Source organism: Lampetra planeri, chromosome 4 (genome assembly GCF_965212315.1).
Source record: "Lampetra planeri chromosome 4, kcLamPlan1.2.h2, whole genome shotgun sequence".
Classification (NCBI taxonomy): domain Eukaryota; kingdom Metazoa; phylum Chordata; class Hyperoartia; order Petromyzontiformes; family Petromyzontidae; genus Lampetra; species Lampetra planeri.
In genome coordinates, this window is record NC_136110.1 from 24,349,534 (window position 1) to 24,374,362 (window position 24,829).

The 24,829-nt window shown below is 39.1% G+C and overlaps 1 protein-coding gene across 2 annotated transcripts in view; it reads right to left on the reverse strand.

The window, feature by feature from the left end:
* Positions 1–24,829, reverse strand: part of CSMD3 (CUB and Sushi multiple domains 3) — a 446,157-nt gene that overhangs the window by 235,578 nt on the left and 185,750 nt on the right. For both annotated transcript variants that reach the window (XM_078593568.1, XM_078593567.1), the window contains 3 exons: positions 14,707–14,819; positions 5,140–5,217; positions 4,565–4,652 (listed from right to left, as the gene is read on the reverse strand). In XM_078593568.1, coding sequence (XP_078449694.1) covers positions 4,565–4,652; positions 5,140–5,217; positions 14,707–14,819 — 279 coding nt within the window. The remainder of the gene's footprint in view (positions 1–4,564; positions 4,653–5,139; positions 5,218–14,706; positions 14,820–24,829) is intronic.

A 24,829-nucleotide genomic window follows, 5' to 3' on the forward strand; every position in this document is an offset into this window, starting at 1 on the left:
GGCAAACTACCAACACTAAAATCCGATGTATCTATTTTGCGGAAATAACTTCATCACACGATCTACAATTCTACTTGCTCTTTTATTGGATATTCCAATTGACTTTGGTGTCAATTGCATTTTGTTTGTATTTGTGCATGTCGATGCATGTTTGTATTTTGTTACGTAATTATATATGTCTGGAAATGTTTGAATACATTTTCACTGAAATTTGGACCTGTTTGGAAGAATTCTATGATAAAATTATCAGCAACAAAAATCCACGTTCTAAGCCTACACAATATAATGCCAACAAAACATCCCATTCAATAAAGTGATCCGTTTGGGGTCATGAACATGATGTGATTTTTTTCAGTATTAATTAATGCTTATATTACACAATCATATGATTCCTCATTATTTAGTATACTCTTTTGGATTAGATCAAGCGGATTCAATATCAATCAGGGCTATGAACCCCACATCACCCAATAGAGGACTTACAATGTCGAGGTCTAAATTTTTGCTAATATCTAATGTTGCTGGATACAATCTCCAGTTAAAAAATCGTCTTTAATCATCATATTTTGCTTGCTCTTTCAACATACCGGTATTGCTATCAAAACAAAATCAACTGGTGCATTTGTCCAAAATGAATCATGAATTATATCGGGCATGAAAGTTTACATGCGAAATTACTTCCAATGTTCCACCTGAGCACAAGATGCAAAGTCCCCCTCCCTCCCAATTAGAGGAGTGAGTCATTTCTTTAAGCAATATCAACGCATGAGTAGGTTGAGTTGTGTATGAGTTTGTTTTATCTATTTGCAAGCTGCTATAAGCAAAACAGGCCAGTCAATTGTGGAATTTTAAGCAGACGTTTCTACGTGTCAAGGGGCAGTCTTCCCATACCGTACTATCAAAACAACTAGGTCAGGGGTCGGCAACCTACGGCTCCGGAGCCGCATGCGGCTCTTTACGGGCTGCTTCTTGACGATATGTACGTATGTACAGTATGTACTCAGATGCATTGCGGCTCTTGAAATACTGAATTTTGTACCGAATTGGAAAGAAATGGCTCTTCTTGTTATTTTGGTTGCCGACCCCTGAACTAGGTCATGATAAACCAAGCTAAGTGTTGTCTTTGTACTTTCAACAATTCACAACATGAACGAAACATGAATATGTAAGTAAAAGTATCTTTTTTGTTTTTAAACGTACAATGCTAATAAGGCTCTATGACCAGATTTTTTTTAATTTATGGTGAAAGGCAATCCATCAATGAGCAGTGGCATGTAAAAAAACACTGTCCAGGATAGAACATTGTGAGAAACCGTGGGACACGTGAAGCCAATGTATTACAATTGTGCTATTGGCATCGTGTCATTAGATGAAGAATCTTTTTTTTTAAGAAATCTCACAAAGCAGCATGTGCCGTGTCCCAAAGAGCAGCCCATGTGAAATATCTTTCAAGGACTTCAGATAAATCCTTCAAGCAGCCTTTTTTATCCTTTAAGCAGCCGGGGTCACAATTTCTCACAAGCTCTGCAATGGCAATGTCGCTTTGCAATAAAACCAATATTACTTATTAATTATCTGGGATAAGATTTATCCGAAACAAGTGCAAAGCCCGATTTCATTCGATGTTTTGTTCAGTTGTTTGTAACTGGGCTGAGATCATCGTCTTTCACTTGAGAACCCAATTTGGAACTATAAATTAACTGAACGATGTTAAGATCATTGTGTCATTAGATGAAATATTCATTCAGAAACCTCACAAAACCGTGTGATTGACCAAAACGCATGTTTTACAACATCAGGTGATGCACTTTCCCATATTCTCTGTTGTATTGCCCAATTATATATATATTGTTTATGCACAAAGACCATATAAACTAGTTTTTATTTTGTTTAACACGTAGGCTTTCATGACCAATATCATCCATATTAGAGGTTATTTGGGGTTAGATCACGTAAATATAAATGTGTCGTTAAACCCGCCACCACCTGACATCCAATTAGTAAGGTTTGTCACGGAAACAGAACATACCAATTCGTTACTAGTACAGCACACTGGTGTGTTGGAGAGCAAATCATCAACATTAACAATAGGAGTACGACGTTTCACCAGTAATTACACCTAGCTTCATCAGGTGACAGCCAAGTCTAGATGTGAAGGGAAAAACCAGAGGACCCAGAAAAAAATCCACTGACCACGGGAAAAACATGCAAACTCCAAATATACAGGTGTCAGGGTCGGGATTCAACCCACAACCTCTCGCATATCAGATGAGGAAATTAACATTTTGCTACCTCACTATGCTTGAAAACCTGGTTTAAAAACTGATGGCTCCTCAGATTCAAACCCAATATATAAGCATTGGTGGGTTTGTGCTCTGACTCATGGTGGCTTCGTGCTCTGGCCACCTTAACTTTTTACAAATTCTTACAACAGCAGGGCATGTAGCCGTGTGAGCAAAATTAGGACAGCATATTTGATAGCCATGGTCATTATCATTGTTTACTATCACAGGTGTTCTGACTTTTCGTGTTGTACATGCGAAATACATTTTTTGCATTAATTTAGCATATCTGGGCCATATTACATTGATGTTCGATGCCACAAAGGCCAAAGAGATTAAGCAGTTGGAGTACTCTCAGTGATGTGCCAATCAACGTCAACTAAGACGATGGCATATGTTTGCAGAGAAACAGCAGCCAAACTATTACATATCTTGTGAACAGAAACTTGACACTTGATATCAATTAGTTTACACAGAAAACCTCACTTTCGCAATGTTCAGGACATCACTTTACACTCAATGAATAACAATCCCACGTGGTTCTGTATGCTTATGTGTATTTCATCCTGATGATTCAGGTAACAGGGGGAAACTATGTCTAAAAAGGCATTGCTTGGGAAAAGGCACAGCTATTGTGGTGCAATGTGTGAACGTTGTTAATTTGATTATTGTGATACTAATAGTAGAGATTTAAAACTGTCACTTTCTCCGACATCTAAGTATTTTAAATGTTGTTTTTTGTACAAGAGTGCATTATTCGTAAATTAAACATGCAATTATATTCATGTACTTTAAAAAACTGCTAGAGTGATTTACTAAAATCTGTTTTCCAACCTAAATTGTAGTTTTCTTTACAAGCTGTATCATTGACTAATGGTATATTACATGATACTAACATAACTATGTAGCTATGAAAAAGGGCCCATGCCCGAAACGTCACCAATTATGTTTTCTTTTAACGCAGTGTTATTGACAAATGTGTTGAAATTTGTATTGCATGTGCTTGTGCATCACTACCAATGTGACATTACCAAATAAATAATTATCCATTTTCTGATAAAAAAAGAAATGCATATTCATCTGAACAAATGAGGTGTCCAGCCCTCATTGTGTTTTATGTATGTGCATGAAATATGAAAATTTCAATGAAAAAAACACTTGTACATAATTCAGGAACACATATAATACTTGGCCATATAGTCCCTACTTTGAACACAAAATAAAATACATTGTGAAGTGTACCTATTACCGTTTGCTTGCATATACATTAAGATCATATCTTATAAAACATGTTTATTTTTTATCTTATCCAAATACTCTTGCACAATTAGGGTTGTTTTCTTTGTGCTTATTAAAATGTGGGCTTTTTGATTTACATTTGACAAATAATAAGCAACGGACACGTAACATTACATCCATGTAAATTGATTTAAAGAACATCAAAGCAGATTCCTTGTTTATCACAGCAGTCTGAGTCCGTCCGTGGATGACAAACATGATCAATGACTCCTTCACCAGATGTTTTGTTAAGCGAATCCCAAGGTGATCACCGCCATTTTTATAACAAGGGAAATGTTGCTCATGTGACAGCAGGTATGCAATTATATATGACGACACTTGAACACGTGACCAAATATCTGAATGATAAACAAAACAGTCACATTCTGCCTGACCACAAACACTAGCGCTGTATGTCGAACGGTGACATGGCCAAGAGGTAAAGCGTATGCAATGTGTTGCTGAGGTTCGCAGTTTGAGCTCAGTGCCTGCCCTAGTTAATACTGCAGGTATATGCCGCACAGTGGACGTTAAATGTCCTGTGACCTTTTTTTATTATAGATGTAATCGATTTTTAATTATTATTAAAAAAGCCAAACACAGAGCGTGAGCGATGGGGAGGGGGAGTACAGACACCTCGAGTGCGACAAACCCCGGGGCCAGGTGCCCTCGGGATAGGGAACGGGAAAGATGGCTGGGCTCATTCTGCGACCTTCTTCAAAAAGAAGAGTAGGCCCTTTCGTGCCAGCGTCACATTTGACAAATTATCCACAAATTACTCAATCGGGATCACACGTAGCAATCATCACTCCATCCTTAATGCAAAACTACTACAGCGGCTTCGCGATGATCGCTTTGCGCTATGAGAATGACGTGAACATCAAACGTGCTAATGATTTGATTTGAAGGCGAACTTTGGCAATGACGAAATGCTTGCGGAGGCTGCGGAGGCTGCGGTGGCTGCTTGTGCATGCCGGCTGTGTACAAGCTTGCGGAACACCCACCTGAAATCGGAGCCGATGCGGGTGGCGTGTTCTGGCTCCCCAGGGTCAGGGCAGCTGCTGGAAGCCTGTGTTATTCCACCCTCATTCACTTCCAGTGCCAAGCAGCAAAGGGGACATCAACAATTCAAAGCAGAATTTTCACAAACAGCACACACTGCATTCTGATTCAGCATAAAAAAAAACATCACCTGCCCAGTAAACGCAAACGGCGATGTAAACGCAAGCTCGATGAGTGTGCCTGGAATGCATGGGTGTAATTTATGTGCAATGCAAAAATGAAAAATGTGAGACAGTTTAATAATCTTAATTAAATATGTTAATTAGATCTAAAATATTTATATGTCCACAAGTTTGGATATGTAGTCAGAAACCCCAGGCAATGCCTGGTTTTAATTAATTCTCCGTGAAGGAGCTTGCCTTGTTAACAGGATGCCATATTTTAGTTGTGCACCCAGTAAAACATGGAAGAGGAAGGTAATCAAAGTGTGTAAATACACGAGTTAAGAATAACGTCAAACGATACCGAACAAAGTATATTCGCATGCAATATTAATGCAAGAACACCGCCAACTTACACACTGGCTGCTTCTGGTTGATGTCCTTGCTGGGTGGTAGCTTCACACCGCGTGACTTCAGATCAACTGCTCTTTTCACTGCCAGATGAGACGACGGACAGTGACACGAGCACACTTTGAGAACTCGAAAGGGTTAAATAATGCACGCGCTATTTTCGCACAACAGGCGGCATATCCGCATCACACATTCACGAAGATGAAGGAGCAATAAAATTGCTCCTGGAACATGTACCCATGTCAACTGAAGCGGCGTTAATGTAACTTCTGCTGAATTATTGCAGGGGTTGTTCGTATTGCAGTGCATGTTATATAATTTGGCTGGAGAAAATACAAATAAAACGCAGGTGAGGCAGACTTTCTAACTGATGGTAATGTTCATAATTCTCTAACTAGAGCATTCCCATGTTATTCACAAGGGATTCGTTCTGGAGATGCCCGTGAATAGCACATTTTGCAGTTAATTAATGACCTTAAATGAATACGTAAGTAAGCGATTACATATTCTTTTGGCATCCTCTGGTCTAACACCGTTTGAGACTAGGCCAATCAGTTTCAAAGACAATGCATATATTATCAGAGTATGTTTTTGGTTTGCATTCTGACCACAAGTATTGTGGTTAATGCAGATATGATTCCTTGTAAAAGGTTTCAGTTTGGTGTTTTAACATCTCAACACCTGTTTTGTTGCCATAAAAAAGGGGAAAACCTATTCTCATAGTCTATGGTTTTTTCGGTAAAGTTACGTAGATAGAAAAAAATAACAATAAAATAATAAAAATAAAGTGAATAAAAATATCACGACGTTTCAATCGCAACATAAGCGGTCGTCGTCAGAAACGTCGTGATATTTTATTCACTAAATTTTTTACTATGTTATTGTTATTTTTTATATATATGTGACTTTACCGAAAGAACCAAAAAATATGAATTCATGCAGTCACGAAAGTTTTAAGTCAAAGAGATTAAATATATGGAAATTATTATAAAACACAAACAAATAAATGTTTTTTAGAATTAACAAAGAAAATACATCTTAAGTAAAGAAATATTCATAAACTATTATATTCAAAAATAGTTTATAAATGAACTTAACAAAAATTAGGATGATGTTGTGCAGTAGCATCATCACTTTATCTCATCACTTTCTCTCTCTCTCAATGCAGTCGTGTAGAATTCCAGATGCAATTCGCGGAAAACCAAAGTCGTGGATAGCAAGTTCGTGAATAACAAGGGAAGACTGCATGTAACATTTCTGTTTCTTGATCACATGAGTGGAAAATTATAGTTTTTCCGTGTTCACTTCTGTAGACAGAATGATTGTAAAAATATGCATTTTTTTATTCCGATATTTGATTTTATTACAAATGATGACCACACAATTGCACGAATAGTGCATATATAGGCAGGTGAATGTCAATGTGTCACACAATGACAAGGAAACGCTTCTGGATTATAATTCCTCTTTGCACACAAAATCACTTGCTTTGTAAATAATTAACGTACATTATATTTCTTTGTGGAAACACAAATTTTGCACAGAATTATCGCAAACCATGCTGAAAATGTGCCGTGACTTTTATTGTATCTCGTCACAACCTTTCAAGCTGCCGGGAATTGCACACCCCCCGCAGATTTACAGTTTGCAAAAAAGCTCATGGGGTCACGTTGGTGTGCGTTGCCGTGTCACGGTTCAGCACGTGTGGCAATGTGACAAAAAATGAAGCGAAAACCCAGCAGACCAACACACGGGGGAGGGGAGACGGGGAATTAGCAAGAGGGACAGAATGGCCAAAGGGGGTAGCAGGGACACATGCATGAGGAATAGCAATAGCATTTGCAACCTGTGTAAAATATGGCCATTGATTGTGGCCCGGAGCCTATCGTCCTGTATGACAAAATATAAAAATATGAACCAGCCAACGCTTCTATATTTAACTTGAAATTTCATTTAAATGTAGCCAAGCGGAGAGAGTGATTCAGAATGGTGAGAAGTCACACACGCTACATGCAAACAATGTCATCAACCGTGAGCACAGACAATTTTATGCCGAAGCATATTTTAGACTAAACAACGTGCAGTTTATTCCTCCTCTATTCTTTTTAAAAAATTTAACCCAGGAAAGCCTTTCTTTGAGTCTGCTAGTTTCTGTATAATGTTACAAATAGCTTTTTTTCTTCCCAATTGATTAACTTGCGGGTAATTTTGTGAATATGCCACACTTTACAACATATAATCCTCTACGTGAGGAGAGTCAACAGGTTGCTTAATACCATTCTATGGTAAGTAACCTGATAGAAAATAAACATTTATATTCGGGTGTATGCAAGTCAATAGCTCACACCTATTCACTACATTCACTGGGTGACAAACAGTAGCCTTCTCGTAGTCCACCTGTTACAGGTTTTCACGTTACCTTAAACACAACGAATACCCTCAAACTGGTTGAAATGGGAGCCGTTAATTAAAAATCCAGATATGACCAGCAGAGCTAAATGCCGCAAAAAAGGCCATAAACCTCAGGGAAAACGACATTGACATTGTCGCCTTACAAGGGGGGCACGCGTTGAAGGCAGCACGAGTATGGCAAGTTAAAGAATAAATAGTTACACCCTTGTTGCTGCCATCTATCATCCTAAGCTGGCCTCACTACCCTAGTCAAGCAAGACCTAAAAGACTACTTGTAAGTCATCCACCACAAATGATGGCACGTCAAAAAATAACTGTCACAGCTGACCATGTGACAGTCATCAATGTGTATATAAGCCTCCGAAAGAAGGAATGTCTATCACCACCTCCACCAGCAGCCACTCGCTTGGCTATATATATGTGGGTTACTACAATAACCACAACACATAATGGGGTCTACTCAAATAATGACGAAGATGGTGGAAAACTTGAATAATGATCGTCACCCAAAATAGTCGAGCACATTTCACTCACCCTAATGCAGAGGTCGGCAACCAAAATAACAAGAAGAGCCATTTCTTTCCAATTCGGTACAAAATTCAGTATTTCAAGAGCCGCAATGCATCTGAGTACATACTGTACATACGTACATATCGTCAAGAAGCAGCCCGTAAAGAGCCGCATGCGGCTCCGGAGCCGTAGGTTACCGACCCCTGCCCTAATGGATGTAAAGAAAAACTATAAACCACACGTTTTCTTCTTCTTACAAGCCAAGAATGGATATCCACTAATTGCTTTACTAACAATTTTCCAAAGAGTCAACACAGACCGTCAATCATGCACAGTGTATAACTGATACCAGTCATAATCTGAAAATCATGGCCGTGGTGGATGTTTTGAGAAGGACAACTCGCCCAGCTATGAAAAATAAACTGAAGCCCAATCGAAGATTCTGGAGCCAAAGCCTAAAATCTTCCATAAATTCATAAAAATTGTGGTATCTCCCACAGAAAACAACATCCCAAGAGGGTATCAGAACATCTATATGGGATGTCCATAACCAGAAACAAAACAACTCTTGAAAGAATAAATCAGACCGAGTGACCAAAATAAGGGCAACCCCACTCTGCTGGAGTCCCTGAACGCTGCACAAAGAAAACGTTGGGAAGAAAGTACTGCAGAATTTGACTTCATACACTCCAGTCATTAAGCTCGGCAGCTCTTATGGAATCTAGGTACCTCAAAACTACCAAACGCAAATACCATTAAAAATCACAGCAGGTGCTGTGACTTTCCACATTCTGTCTTGTCCGAGAAGCTCACCCAACAAGTTGTTCGGAAATAACTCAACATTACCTTGAGTGAGCAACCACAAGCAAAAGATCTAACAAGACCATACGCTGCAGCTGAAGATATATCTGTCCTCGGGGCCACAAATTCCAACAAGGCACTGGAATAGTATGACCTGTGTTCTGAGTCCCCAATGAACCTGGGACTATATGGTCAACAATGGCTTGCAAACCTCTTCACCATCAGACAGGACAGGAAACATCCTGATAGAATGGAAGCAAGCCAATTTCATTGGCATTCTGAAAACCAGAAAGCCACGAGACATGCCCTCCAGATCCAGGGCCAATATCCCTCTTATTCCTTCTCCTCCAGGCGGATGGAACATGCCATGCATTCCAAACTTTCCCCCAGATCGTTGCCTTCACCACCTTCGTTGAAGCTGGTTTCCAGTGCCAACAGAAAACAGGGGCACAGCAGCGATTGACCTCTCCACTGCCTATGAAACTGTTTGGAATCATGGCCTGCTGCTGAAGTTAGGCAAACTCATCATATGCCGTTATACTGTACACCTACGGTATTCCTAATGGAAGCAATGCTCAGCAACCGTACTTTGAGGGTATACCTCGCTGGTAACACAGCCGCAAAAAGAATATGAATGATGGCCTCCCTCAAGGCTAGGTACTAACACCATCAATACTTTTTTTGAGGCAACATGCGGGCCCGTTACATCTCGTTGTGTCACGTAGTCGAACCGTCAACATGAGCTTAACTGGTTATAGAAAGCAGTGGGTAGAAAGATGGTAAGCAGGCCCACTGCCCTAAACTCACACCATCAATATTTCATCTATATATAAGTGACCTGCCATGTACGTTATCATGAAAGTTCATATATGTAGGTGATATAGTCTTTGCTGCATATGGTACAAACCTCGAGAACACTACCAATACTCTAAAAGCAGATACAACTGTATTTGTGGCATATTTCTGTCACTGGAGACTGACCACATTCTTACAAAACCATCACAAGTCTTTTCCACTTGAACAATCGTGTACGGCTGGGTACATACGGTGTGAAAAAAGTTCAACATACATACAGCAGATGCCACGGTATCTAGAGGTTATCATGGACAGAAGGCTGACCTTCAAGCCCCAAATAAAACAAGGTCTGTAAAAAAATAAATACAAAAATTACCCTTCTACAGAACCTTGCTGCAAACTCCCTCCCTCTCACTGATCTACTCAGTGGAAGAGTCACTGTGCTCCAGCCTGGACCGGAGTTCATCCACAAAACGTGTTGATGCACAATGAAATACGCAATGCACAACAAATCCCCTGGCTCCCTGTTCTGGTGAACATTCTGCCAAAAAATATTCACAGACGTGCAAACTGATTAGCACGGTGAGCTACGTACGGTCCGGAACAAGTTAAACATACATATATACCAGGGAGTTTACACATTTTCTTGCCAACGACAATCTACTCATCAACCAAGACCTCAACAATGTACCTCACCACCAACTCAAGTCCTGATCCCCTTTCTTGGATCATCCTGTCACCATCCTATAATCTCACCCGGATCCGGATTAACACTGGCGAACAGAGTTGAACAACGTGGGCATCCAGAATAAACACCTCATTCAAGATCTAAACAGTGCACCTCCTGGCTTTGAATTCCTCCTCGAAGATACTGGTGTACCATCAATCCCATGAGTACATAAATAGGCCGATGTGTAAATCTCCTTCGTAAAAAAATTAAAGACAAGCCACAGTGCAACTGTGGCGATGCAATCCAAACTATGTACCGTATCGTGAACTACTGTGGGCTGTGCTCCTTCAATGGAGGAGGAATAGCACAACCACACAAACTTTCTCCTGAAACCCTCTGGTGGCTAGCAGACCTCGACATTACTAATCAGCTCATGAATTTATTGGAAAACGCAATAATGCAACAGAACAAATAACTCAACATTGTATCACTGTGAATAACCTATGCATGCATGCTCACATCCTCCCAGAAATTCGGTGGTCAGAGATTAATTTGCAGAGATTTTTAATTACTGACCATTTTCACAAAATATATATACAGTGAGGGAAAAAAGTATTTTATCCCCTGATGATTTTGTACGTTTGCCCACTGACAAAGAAATGATCAGTCTATAATTTTAATTGTAGGTTTATTTGAACAGTGAAAGACAGAATAACAACAACAAAATCCAGAAAAACACATGTCAAAAATGTTATAAATTGATTTGCATTTTAATGAGGGAAATAAGTATTTGACCCCCTCTCAATTAAAAAGATTTCTGGCTCCCAGGTGTCTTTTATACAGGTAACGAGCTGAGATTAGGAGCACACTCTTAAAGGGAGTGCTCCTAATCTCAGCTGGTTACCTGTATAAAAGCCACTCCTTTGTTGCCTTGTCTTGTAGCCCATTCCAGCCTTGTGTAGGTCTACAATATTGTCCCTGACATACTTGGAGAGCTCTTTGGTCTTGGACATGGTGGAGAGTTTGGAATCTGATTGATTGATTGCTTCTTTTAACAGGTGTCTTTTATACAGGTAACGAGCTGAGATTAGGAGCACACTCTTAAAGGGAGTGCTCCTAATCTCAGCTGGTTACCTGTATAAAAGACACCTGTTAAAAGAAGCAATCAATCAATCAGATTCCAAACTCTCCACCATGTCCAAGACCAAAGAGCTCTCCAAGTATGTCAGGGACAATATTGTAGACCTACACAAGGCTGGAATGGGCTACAAGACCATTGCCAAGCAGCTTGGTGAGAAGGTGACAACAGTTGGTGCGATTATTTGCAAATGGAAGAAACACAAAATAACTGTCAATCTCCCTCGGCCTGGGGCTCCATGCAAGATCTCACCTCGTGGAGTTGCAATGATCATGAGAACGGTGAGGAATCAGCCCAAAACTACACGGGAGGATCTTGTCAATGATCTCAAGGCAGCTGGGACCATAGTCATCAAGAAAACAGTTGGTAACACACTACGCCGTGAAGGACTGAAATCTTGCAGCGCCCGCAAGGTCCCCCTGCTCAAGAAAGCACATATACATGCCCGTCTGAAGTTTACCAATGAACATCTGAATGATTCAGAGGACAACTAGGTGAAAGTGTTGTTGTCAGATGAGACCAAAATGGAGCTCTTTGGCATCAACTCAACTCGCCGTGTTTGGAGGAGGAGGAATGCTGCCGATGACCCCAAGAACACCATCCCCACCGTCAAACATAGAGGTGGAAACATTATGCTTTGGGAGTGTTTTTCTGCTAAGGGGACAGGACAACTTAACCGCATCAAAGGGACGATGGATGGGGCCATGTACCGTCAAATCTTGGGTGAGAACCTCCTTCCCTCAGCCAGGGCATTGAAAATGGGTCGTGGATGGGTTTTCCAGCATGACAATGACCCAAAACACACGGCCAAGGCAACAAAGGAGTGGCTCAAGAAGAAGCACATTAAGGTCCTGGAGTGGCCTAGCCAGTCTTCAGACCTTAATCCCATAGAAAATCTGTGGAGGGAGCTGAAGGTTCGAGTTGCCAAACGTCAGCCTCGAAACCTGAATGACTTGGAGAAGATCTGCAAAGAGGAGTGGAACAAAATCCCTCCTGAGATGTGTGCAAACCTGGTGGCCAACTACAAGAAACGTCTGACCTCTGTAATTGCCAACAAGGGTTTATCCACCAAGTACTAAGTCATGTTTTGCAGAGGGGTCAAATACTTATTTCCCTCATTAAAATGCAAATCAATTTATAACATTTTTGACATGCGTTTTTCTGGATTTTTTGTTGTTATTCTTTCTCTCACTGTTCAAATAAACCTACCATTAAAATTATAGACTGATCATTTCTTTGTCAGTGGGCAAACGTACAAAATCAGCAGGGGATCAAATACTTTTTTCCCTCACTGTATTATAGACACACAATAAAAGAAAGTTTAGAATACATAAATACGTGAACACTTTATTTTATTATTAATTGCATGCCTGGTAAGGGCGCCATGGTGGTGAGATGTTGAGCACCTCGCCTGGTATACAGGAGGTCGCAGGTTCGATCCCGACCCATGACTCCTGTACATCTGAAGTTTGCATGCTCTCCCCATGATCGTGTGGATTTTTCTCTGGGTCCTCCGGTTTTTTCCTCAACATTTATAAACATACGTTTCAAATACTAGGCAGCTATAACTGTCCACATGATATGCCACTTTGTTGAGCTATCATTGTGGCTATGTCGCTTCTGAAAAAGAGCTATATAGCTGAGTGGGCCTTACCTGTTAAAAAATGAATGGTTGACCTAACATAAACAACTTTTAGGTAGGTATATTCTGGTGCTTCAAGGCTTGGCCACTCTTCATTGCTCAGAAATGAAATTAAGGCATTAATCAAGTTCAATCTTAAAATTTGTTCAGGCTAATATATACTTGGTCATGCACACATTAACAGATAGAAGGGAGCAGTTTATGGTATATGAACTCACTGGTGGTCTTCATTTGAATGGCAGTCAATGAGTGCATGACCAATGTTTTTATGCACAAGTAGGACAATAACGTGACAACATTGCAAATTGACACAAATGACAATGCTATTACCAGTAAGGTTTTTTCACAGCAAATACTATGACTTATAATAGATGTTTCATTAGGCCACGTAATAATGAGGGTAAATTTATGTTATAAGACTTTTGCGCACTTGTTATAACCGAGGTTATAAGAGTTGCGCGTTCATAAATTTAGTTACTTCCTTGTTTCAACATCCCACGTAGTCAAACTAAAATAATTGTTACATGTGCAGGTGTTTTACGCGGAAATTATTATTATTTTACAGATGCATAATGCCTGACAGACTTGGGTGTCTGCTGTGGCAGAACGTGTGTGTCAGGGGGAAGGCTGCAGAGTTGATTTTGAAAAAAAAAACTGATTGGTAAACAATATTGAGGGAATCCATGGAGAAAAATAGAATAAACTTCAATCAAGCCAATAGTTAAAAATCAACTGCGGCTTGGAAATATATTATCAGGTGATATATATTCCATCATAAACTATTATAACACTTCTTCAGTAAAAATAATAATGCTCTCCTGGTACAGGACAGTATTATCATGGGTAGTTATAATGAATAATGCATACAATGTTAATGATTGCCCCAGATAAATTAGAATACAATTAGAATTCATTGTAATAGCACCTCCATTTTTTCCTGGGGTATACACAAATTGTAATATGTATTCACAGTAAAGACATGCATATTATTTTGCCACTTTTTTATGAATTTGTCCCGATCATGGGCAATGGCTACATCTTGATCTCTAAGGCATTAATCCAGCAGTAGATTGCACATGGCAGATGATGACAAATGCATAAAAAAATCTTATAAACTGAATATTACAGCTTATTCACTTTGCCAATCCAACCGGATTATTTTTTTTACTAAACATTGTGGCAGTGAACTGCATATTCTGTTAATATAAAATATCTAAACACTATACATGTAACAATTCATACATGCATAATTAAAAATCTATATTTAAGCTCAAAATACGTGCATCAAATGTTGCATATGAGAATACATTATTAACAACGTGTTAGAATTATAAGAAAATGTTAATGTTAGGCTAATGGAAAGAACAATATACTATAAATTACAGAACAAATGAGAAAAATGCACCGGGGACAGTATAAACATGATTTAGAAACGTCATATATGAAATTGCGCTGTGAATTCTAATTTTGGGGAACGTTGAAGGGTTGGGGGAAGGTGAGTCGTATGTATGTCTAATAGTTACAGGATGTAATGACGAGCATACATTTTTACGGGAATTGTTTTTTTAAAAGCAAAGTGCAGATCGTGGCAGACGATTATATACCTTGGTATTGTGCGCTGAAACCTCGCTGGCGACGATCCTTGTCCGACATGAAACGAAGACGCATCCAGTTTTTGCTGCTGATGATTGGAGAGGGTAAATTCATTCCCGTCAACCTGAAATTGAGAAATTCAGAATAAAGAAAAAATCGAATGCATCGTGATCACTGTGTCACAAAGAACAACAGAGTGCTGTGCCTCCGGGCCAACGGAAACATTTACCAATTTACAGGACAAACGTCGCATAGCACGCGTGCTGTTATAATGCAGATGCTGTGAATGAACAGGTTGGAATTCGCGAACATCGATAGAAAAGTGCAGCCCACACCATGCTCGAATAGGTTACTGGATAAAACATCAAACTGCTTTAAACGTGGGGCAAATTCTTAACTGTGTTTGAGAAGTAAGAAAATGCACGTGTGATTAAGAATGTATCACTGTGTGTGAAAATGTTTGAATTTGTTAAGAGTTACAACATATTGCAGTTACACCAAGCACAAATACTGAAGTGGTTAATTCGTCAGTGCAGATGTGTGATGGTCTGATATGCGATGCTGTAAGTCTAGCATTGGTCAGTCAAATTCAAAACTAAAACATTGATTCACGAAGTAATCAGACGTTTAATAATTGTCTAAACTGTCCGAGTGATTTTGGTAAAAAATACATAGCCTGGCATGAATAAAAAGAGGCCTTTAGTTCGGATTATAATAATATGATGGAGTGGAGTTGCTGGATGTGGAGTGTCATGGTATTCCAGGCTCTAGGGCCTGCGCATGAGCACTCTCGTTAACCAATGGTTTTGAATTTCGATTGAAAGCTTTCGTGACTGCAGGGATTCATCTTCTTGGTTCTTTCGGTAAAGTCACGTAGAAGGGAAATAATAAAATAATAAAAATCTAATTAAAATAAAACATAATAATGTATTTTATTATGTTTTATTTTTATTATTTTATTATTTCCCTTCTACGTGACTTTACCGAAATAATCAATGGTTTTGAGTTGTGAAGAGTAGACCTAGAGAAGATTAATGGAGAACCCGGGGAGGGGAGTAAACTGAAACCCAAGGGGAAAGATAGGCAAGGGTTAGCCCGTGAAGACTTTGGTCAAAAGTGAGTGCAATCTTGAAGGTGATTCTGGACTGAATAGGTAGCCAGTGGAAGAACCATGAAATGGGTGTAATATGATGACGCGTACGGGTATTAGTGAATACTCTTGCAGCTGCATTTTGAATGCAGTGCACATGTTGGATGAGAGATGAAGGAAGAAGAAATAAGAGAAAATTGCAGCAGTTTAGCCTGGAAGTTAAAAATGCATTAATTATTGTTTCTGCAGCCAAATCGGAGAGACAGTTGTGGATACGGGACATTTTGGGAAAATGAAAGTAAGGAAATGTGGGAAGAACAGGAGAAGTTGGAGTCCAGAATAAAACCCAGATTTTGCGCCTGTTGACTAACATAGAGATATAGTAAAGCAGACGAACATTAAATTGCTGATGTTGTGAGGTAGAATATTCCCTCGTCATTCATTAGCTTGCTATTTGCGATTTTTGCTATCTGCAAATCGTATCTGGGACTCTACATGACTCCACCGAGAGCGATACATAAAAATTGATGAGAAACAGTGATGAATGTGATGCGAGAAAGTGATGAAAGTAATTAAGAGATGAGAGAGGTAGAGAGAGAAAACGTATCGAAGCTTTATAGAAGCATCTGCAGACGTTCTGTGTACGATATTCGTAGGCCAATATCTTTATCCGGGAAACGTGCTATTCACAAGGGTCTCCGAAATGTATCTCTCGCAAATAACGAGACCATACTCGAATAGATTTTTTCTTCATTGTGTGCTAAAAATGTAAACATAACACAATAAAAGGACAAGGATAATGTTTGTCAATTTCCAAATAAAAGGCGATGCATTTTAACGTAAATGCATCAACTGCATCAATTTGTAACCACTGACACAATTTCTACAGTTCTTGCCATATATCAGCTTCATTTATGTTAATATAAATTCGACATTTTTTACATCCTCAGAGGACTAAACATACATCAAGTTACTCCTCTTCTCATTTGGAGTTGTGCAAGGGCACTTTAATAAGTAATAAAGTGCTATCTAGTGGCCAAATGTGGAAAAAAATATTGTACGTTAGTGGTCATACTTCACATTTTACATAGATTTCCCAAGACTGCATTGACATAAGTTATATAATTATTACGTCTCTTTACTTCACCTAACACCTTTGTTACACAGTCTATTGCTTCTATATAGGTACACACTCATCACATAAAAAAAAATATTATTCGACAATGAAAACAAAAACATAATCAAATGCCATGGATGTTTAAATCCTCATCAACTCATAAGATGACTAATAAGATATATAAAAAATACTGAAGAACAGCATGACCTAATCTTAGGCTAAGTCAAAAGCATCACACTCTATTTATAACTCACACATCTACAGTGCACATATATTAGTCGTAACTATTGATTTTTTTTTCCAAAATGTGGGAATGTGCATCATTTGAATCCAATGCAAATCTACAAAAGGACCTTGCATATACTGCAATTCCAATAACATTCCTAAGAAAGTAATTTCATATATGATCTAACTGCAAATCATAAGTTTAAATATATTTGACATAAATGGTAGGACTTAAATATTTAAGCTGACTATAAAAAGAGTGAAATTTAATTAAATAAAATATGCAAATAACCATATTAAAAACTTTACATTTTTCCCCACATAAATTCCGTGGTTAATGATAGCTAGATGGAATTGATGGAGTGCTGAAGCCAAGGATAATTTGCGAGCGATGCTCTCCTTTTGATGGATTTCATCAAAGGTCACTGGCGTGAAAAGAGCCATATACTGATTCTCTGGGTTATTAGCACTGCTCACTGGCCAAGTGGCTGCAATGAACATGCCACTCACTTTCACAGTGTAAAGTAATCTGTCAAGGACTATTCACGTGGTTGACTTTTCTGTTTATGAACAGGATTCTGTCAGTCACGTGAAGACGTCTATCCTGTAATTCTGCAGAATGTGGCTCGCGATATTAACGCCCATTTAGCATGCTTTACATTTAGTCAGGATAACTTTGAACATTAACATACACGCACTTATAAAAAATAACGTGCAGCTTTATACACATTTTTTTGGGTACATTTACTAAGAACAACTAGAGTATACATTCTAATTGTGAAGGGGAATTTGCCAAATATGAATATTATTGAACTATCTCACAACATTAATCATATTACAGACAGTATACCTGCCAGCAGAGCTTAAACATTCCTTATTTAAACTTGTATGTTTTTCTATTCATCAAAAAAGCTTTTATGAGTGAATTTAAATATAATTGTTTTATTCCAAAAGGGTGGGTCGTGCACGATTGTTAAAGTCACAAATGACCATACATTAAAGAAGTACAGAGTAGTCTCCATTAAGGAACTCAGCAATGATGCTATTTCTTAAAAGGAGCTCATAGCTTTTTGAGTTAGTCAGTTTATTTTCTTTCAATGGCAAGCTGGCGAAAATGGCTGAGCATGTCACATTGATTATACACTTGTACACATTGCTTAGTATCTTCAACTTTACATATTTTAACGACGTACAGGCAATTTTTTACTTAAAGCTTTCATGACTGCAGGAATTCATATTCTTTGGGTTTTTCGGTAAAGTCATATAGATAGGTTCAAATGAATAAAAAGTTGTATAATGTCCGGCAGATGTACATGCCGCTGGTTCTTCATGTTATGCAGATGTAGATGCCACCACTGCCGTCTATCGTGCAGTGGTTGAACTTACGACTCTCAGTCCGAACAGGCAACTGAAAGTTCGTAAGTTCCATAAGTAGAGGAGTCCCTGTATTTAAAAACACAACCCCCCCATCCTCCCCCTGTTATCCCCTCCCCATGTAAGTGTTCATCTTCTTATTCTTAGGTTTTTCGGTAAAGTCACGTAGGTAAGAAATTAAAATTAATAAAAGTAAAATAAACTAAAAAATAAAATAAAAATCACGACGTTTCGGAGGCAACACAAGCTTCCGTCTTCAGGTGGAACCGTCACAGCACGCTTGCTGTATCAAGTAAATGAGAAATTCCAAGAGATACTACCCCGTATATATACTGGTTGAAGGGGGGGGGGGCAGGACAGGCCCCCTTTTATTATTATGGTAAGGTGCGACTTGAGACTACGGCTAGTCTACATAACAAAGGACTGAGCCTTTGTTATGTAGACTGGCTGAGAGGGGGGGGGGGGTGCCAGAGTTGTTAAAGTGCAACTGCTGCTAATGAGACCGAGCCTCTGCCATGTAGATGGTAAAAGCACAAAAGCAGGTCCCCCTCTTGTTTGGGGCAGGAGGCCCCATTTCCCCCTTTCTCCCACCTTTTACCTCCCCTCCTCTGTATGGTTGTTGGGTTGCATCTGGACTGTCCTCCGCGAACTGTGACACAGCGTGGCGTGCTGGACCATGGCTCCCCTTTTGTTACAACAATAAAAAAAACCCGCTAAATGGAAATAGCACTGCAGTACAATTAACTACTCCGAATACCCAAAACCGCGATTACACACCCAGCGAATATTAAGGGTTTGTTGTACACATTTGTATACTGTTTTGTTACCATACCAACTACCAGTTTAAAACTTAACGCGTAAAAAATCCGAGAATGGGTGACCAAATACTTGTTTAAAATACGCACAAGAATACAAACAGTTTAGACATGAGCGGACATTGGTATGCATACAAATGTATAGTATGCAATAGTAATACATATGTGATAGTGATATATGTTTCATATGCATTTCAGGCAATGGGAATGTTCTGTTCTGCAAGCAACATCAAATACAAATTAATATCAAATGCCCCCCCCCCCCCCGACATAGCCAAGACACGGTATTGTGGTTCCAGCTTGTTATAAAGCTTTGAAGTTTAAATATACATGTAGAGGGGTGTAGGCAGCGCAGTAGAAAAGGAACCTTCAAAACGCATGAAAACAAAATGTGATAGTGTATAGAGACCGGAGATTATAGCCGTTGCCTCACCCCTGCGCCCCTTGGCTGCTATTTTTAGTATATTGCAAAGCCAATTTAGCGTATGTAATAATATGACACGGAGACCATCTGAGTTGCATTTGTCCTTTTTTGTGTTGATTATGAGGTGCATGCGAGCGCTTTGAAACACACGCCTATAAAGATATGCACTAACCTGTCCGGCTGTTTAAGCTTTAAAAAAGACACCGTCACATTGAATTGCATATCAATCGTATATAGCTCAACATAGAATAATAATATCCTATGGTTTAGTAACATTCTGAAACGAATACATCCAGGAAGCTATATTCTGTGCCTGTCAGTGCTCTTTAAGGAGAAAAACAATACTTCTATTATGGGAACTAATTTCTGCGCCATATCAAAATTGATGTTTTTGGAGGTAGGAATCATATCTCAACGTTATACCTGGAAAGATGTGTCTTAATTTGCAAGGCAGGTCATTTTAGTTTTTGAAAAAAAGTTGCATGCGAACATTATTTAGATTTAGTTTCACAAACACACACACACAATAGTGATACAATATATATCACTATTATGTATGAAGAGCATACATAAATGGGGGTATGCAGTCTATAGATGTATTTGTATGTGTATACATACTGTATGATATTCACTAACAGGACTTGCCATAGCTATTTGCGGGTAGAGTTAGAATTATCATATCCACATCATGTTAATTTTCAAAGGTCTGCACTTTGTATTATTACATTTTACTATGAAATGCAAATGCTTTGAATTTCGGGATGTCACATTAGCATGGTAAGGCCTTTATATATTTGTAGATTTTACATAGCTGATATTGGTAATGCCAACCAATACCATAACCCGCCATTCGCCACTAAGTGACGGTGACGTCCCCACGGCGCCTGTGCCAGGCCAGGTGCACTATTGGTAATAATGCAGGCAGCCACACACACACCTTGTATGAATGGTGGATGATTACCTCCCTCTTAATGAACCACATCAAAAAGCAGATTGATAGTATCTGGTATAATATACACCTGCTCGAGCAGACAACGCACACAATTCTGCAGAGACCTAATTAAGTAGAACCTCTACACATGTGCCAATGCCCTCAGGGTTTATACAGTGGAGGTAACGCCATTAGACTCTGCCTGAATAGTGATAACCTCTTTCACGTTTTCTAAACTACATTATTACCAGCATGTCGCAAATAAAGCATTGTATACTTTGGCCAAGTTCATAATACATTTTATGTTTATAAAACAGAAAAACAATGAAATTAATGACAAACGCAGTTCTGTATTGACATATACAGAAAACTTCAAAGAGCACACAGGATGCTTATAGTGCCCTTATAGGAGCAGAAAGAGCAGGCACCTTCTAGGCAACTGACAAATAAGGCAACGAGGGAAATGGATGAGTAATGAGTGGCAGAGACCAGTCGCTCTGATAGAAACGTGTGAAATGAATGACAGGAAATGTATGCTCATACATTGACGTATACGAATTATACAATTCTGATTATATTATGCATTTGCCTAATATAGTAATAACACTTATTAAAGCAACATTTAAACAGCTGCTTATTAAAGAGAGAAAAATCCGCAAAGGCCATATAGTTGAATCCTGAAGCTATAATGAACATTGCATGGCCAACGTTACTTTTGGAGCTTACAAAGCACGTATATAAACAAAATAGGTCACCCATAGGTATTTTAACATGTTATTACTTTGGAATTAATATAAACATACACATATACGCATAAGAAAAAAAACCTGAGAATGCTGTCAATGCCGTGTTCATCTTTCTTCGAAGCATTTGTACAGACCTTATAATTAGCCTTTTTTTTGGTGCTGCTTGTTATTTGTAATTATTCGATCTATTCAAAGTCTGTACTAATATCTGGTCCTACTTATGCTTGAAAAAATGGCTGAAATACAACCCGGGTGATCCAAATGGCCATTTCATTATGGCTGCAATCAGTCGGAGTCACCTTTAACGATGACCTAAGGGTACACGGGACAAAATGTTAAACACTGTAGATTACCCAAGGAGGATGAAGGCCTTGGACCCATTGCATTCATAATTGGGGGAAAAAATAGTCCAAATGAACAGTCAGCCTTGCGTGCAAAAAAGAAAGAGGCACTAGTTGGACATTCACATTGGTATTTTGTAAATACAAAATGCATGTTTGATTGGCATGCATCAAAAACACAAATGTTATATATATATAGATATATAAGATTATCTCTAAGGAATCTGCAATCCATGCACAATTCCAATTAAAGTACACATAATATAGGAAGAAACTACATTCGAGTATAGAGTACACTAGCTCAGATCTAACCTCAATGTCTTGCTTCCTGTCCCTTGAACCCCACTCTTTGTGCCGGGTAGATACTTTGGGAAGGGCAGGGTGAGGTTGAATGACACGTGGTTTTTTTTCCTCTCAGATCCGTGAGAGCCATAGAGTGGATCTATTGAAACAGCTTAAATGGATAATGGTCCTCTGTGACTTCAAAGTTTAGGACAGCTGCTTTAAAAGTGCACGCATATTTGCATTTACAGTAGTGATTAAAGTACCAATTAATGTGAAACTTTAAGAATAAACCCATAATTGGCATACTATTACTCTTAACAAAATCAATCTGCTTCTAATTTACTTTGAGAAGAACAATAATGACAACTGGTAAAACACAATCGGTTTGAAAGGCTTCCATTAATAATACATTTGCAATAGGCATATCACGTGTATTCATCAAAAGGGAAACTGGCGTATGTGTGACCATGAAGTACTGGCTACATGCATAAAGCCTGTCTCTAAAAACCAAGTGGATGCTTTCATAAAATAAATTTCCAATTTAGCATATGAATCAACACAATCAGCTGTAGTCCAGTCGGTTATGAAGAGAGATCTTTGACAACATATGTCAATGTGACAAGAGGGAAAAAAAAACCTGGGAAACCCCTGGAGTGTAAATAGTGAGTTGGATAATGTGACTGGGTAATAAGCAACATCAGATGAAGGATTCAGCTAATGGTTCGGCCTGCCATAATTATTGCAGAAGTGTCTGATTGTTACAGCCCTAATTAACAGTCGTATAATGGGATGTCATGTAGCTTGGCTGGCCATTCCTATGGATGAGCGCGATAATGGCTGTATGGATAATGGTCTCCAGAGGTTTGCATATTGTTCAGCTGCAGAACATATTACTGTAGCCGTTGATAACCCAATGTTTTACAAATGTCAACTCTACCTGAAAATTGTGAAATGTCATTAGTACATAAAAAAAAAAATATATATTCGTTGCACAGTCTATTCAGTATGCATATATATATTTTTTTATTTAAACTAGGGGACAATATAACCCATGTTAGCCACTTCCAATTTCAAGCTATAATAAACAAAACATAACTTCCTATACTCTTTGGTTCTTTCGGTAAAGTCACGTAGGTAGAAAAATAAAATTAAAATAATATATTACAACGTTTCCAACGCAACACAAGCGGTCGTCCTCAGGCGGAGAAAATAATCCAGCAGTGGAACTGCTGAACCAGGAATAACACAGCGAGAGCGCTGTTACAACAAGACGTTATGTACAGTATGTTGGCCAAGGACAAGCAGGCGGAGTCCGAGCTTGAAAGGAATTCCATCCCCGCACGCAAGCACGTCAGTTGTGTTAATGGGGGAGATTAGGGAGAGAGAGATTAGGGAGAGAGATTAGCATGTAATGAGCTTCAGTCGCCGCATAGAGTATCGTCCCCGCATATGTGCATATTAACACTGTATAGACCAATTAACGCCATGATGGCTAAATATATTTTCAAAGGAAAACATACGTCAAGATCAATCGGTCATCAGAGCCAATGTTGTTGATTCCACCACAAGTTACTATTGATTACATGCATTCACTAAATCCTGAGCTTTTGTGAAGTTGATGCTCGAGCTTCAAACTCTGCCCTGACCCTATCTCACCATCTGACTTTTGATCTTCCTCTTGGTTGCAAATCTTTGGATGCCACCCCAATTCCTGTCTTGTTGACCTGGTCTCCTCCATCCCACACACGTTTTCCACCTCTTGGCAACCTCCCTTTGCCAATTACATGGACAACACTTTCTTGCCGAGTTATACTTTGTATACTCTATCCTTTCAAGAAATCCCGAACATCCTCCACATGCACGTCCATTCAAAAGGCAGGAGTTTATTTTCTCGCTGCTTTGTTGCAAGTCACATTCTCTGACAAGACAAAAATCTCCCCTAGAGCCTCAACAGACTGAATGGGCAAGTGCTTTTAGCGATCACCAATGAAGGCCGGGACAGCACACGAGGAGGTAGGTAGCCAGCACCATGCCCGGCCGCCTTTGTCTCCAGAGTGCTGATGTTTTACACACCTCACCAGGTACTCATTTGAGGCCGAGCCGACTTAGGGGAGGCCCAGAACCAGTTCACAAAAGTTTCACTGGTGTCGACTGTGAGCGGGAACCAAACCCGGGTCGCTGGGTTCGTAGCGCAGTGCGCCAACCGCTATACCACCACTCCCCGCTTTGACCCACAAAGTAGCACAGACATTATACACCTACATCTGTTAACATGAATGTACAACCCCCGTGTCCAGACTCATTGCTTGAAACTTCCTAAACATGAAATGCTGCAGCCAAGGACCAAACTCAAAAAGACTGAGTCTTTAAGTTGCACGTGACTAATTGTAATCCATGGAGGATTTGCTGTCTCTACACTCTGCGTGGTTTCATTGAACAGATAATCACAGCACCAAATAACGTTAGTGACAAGACACACTGCTGCTCAACAGTAGTTCTCACCTAAAGCTACTCTGATGTTTCTCTTTCTATTCGTACACAAAGCCTGTGCCTCATCATATAAATGATTGAGCAGTATGCTGATCTTGCCTGGCATTATTAAACAAACCAAGGTTGCTATAAAAAAACATTGTTTTAAATCAAATAAAAACGATTGCCCTTGGTTACCCATGTACTACATCAAAATCACAATTTTTTTTCTAAGAATGTTTATTTCAGATAGTTATATTCACAGCCCCCCTCCCCATATATATAATGACGCAACAAAATTATTTTTAAATAAACGA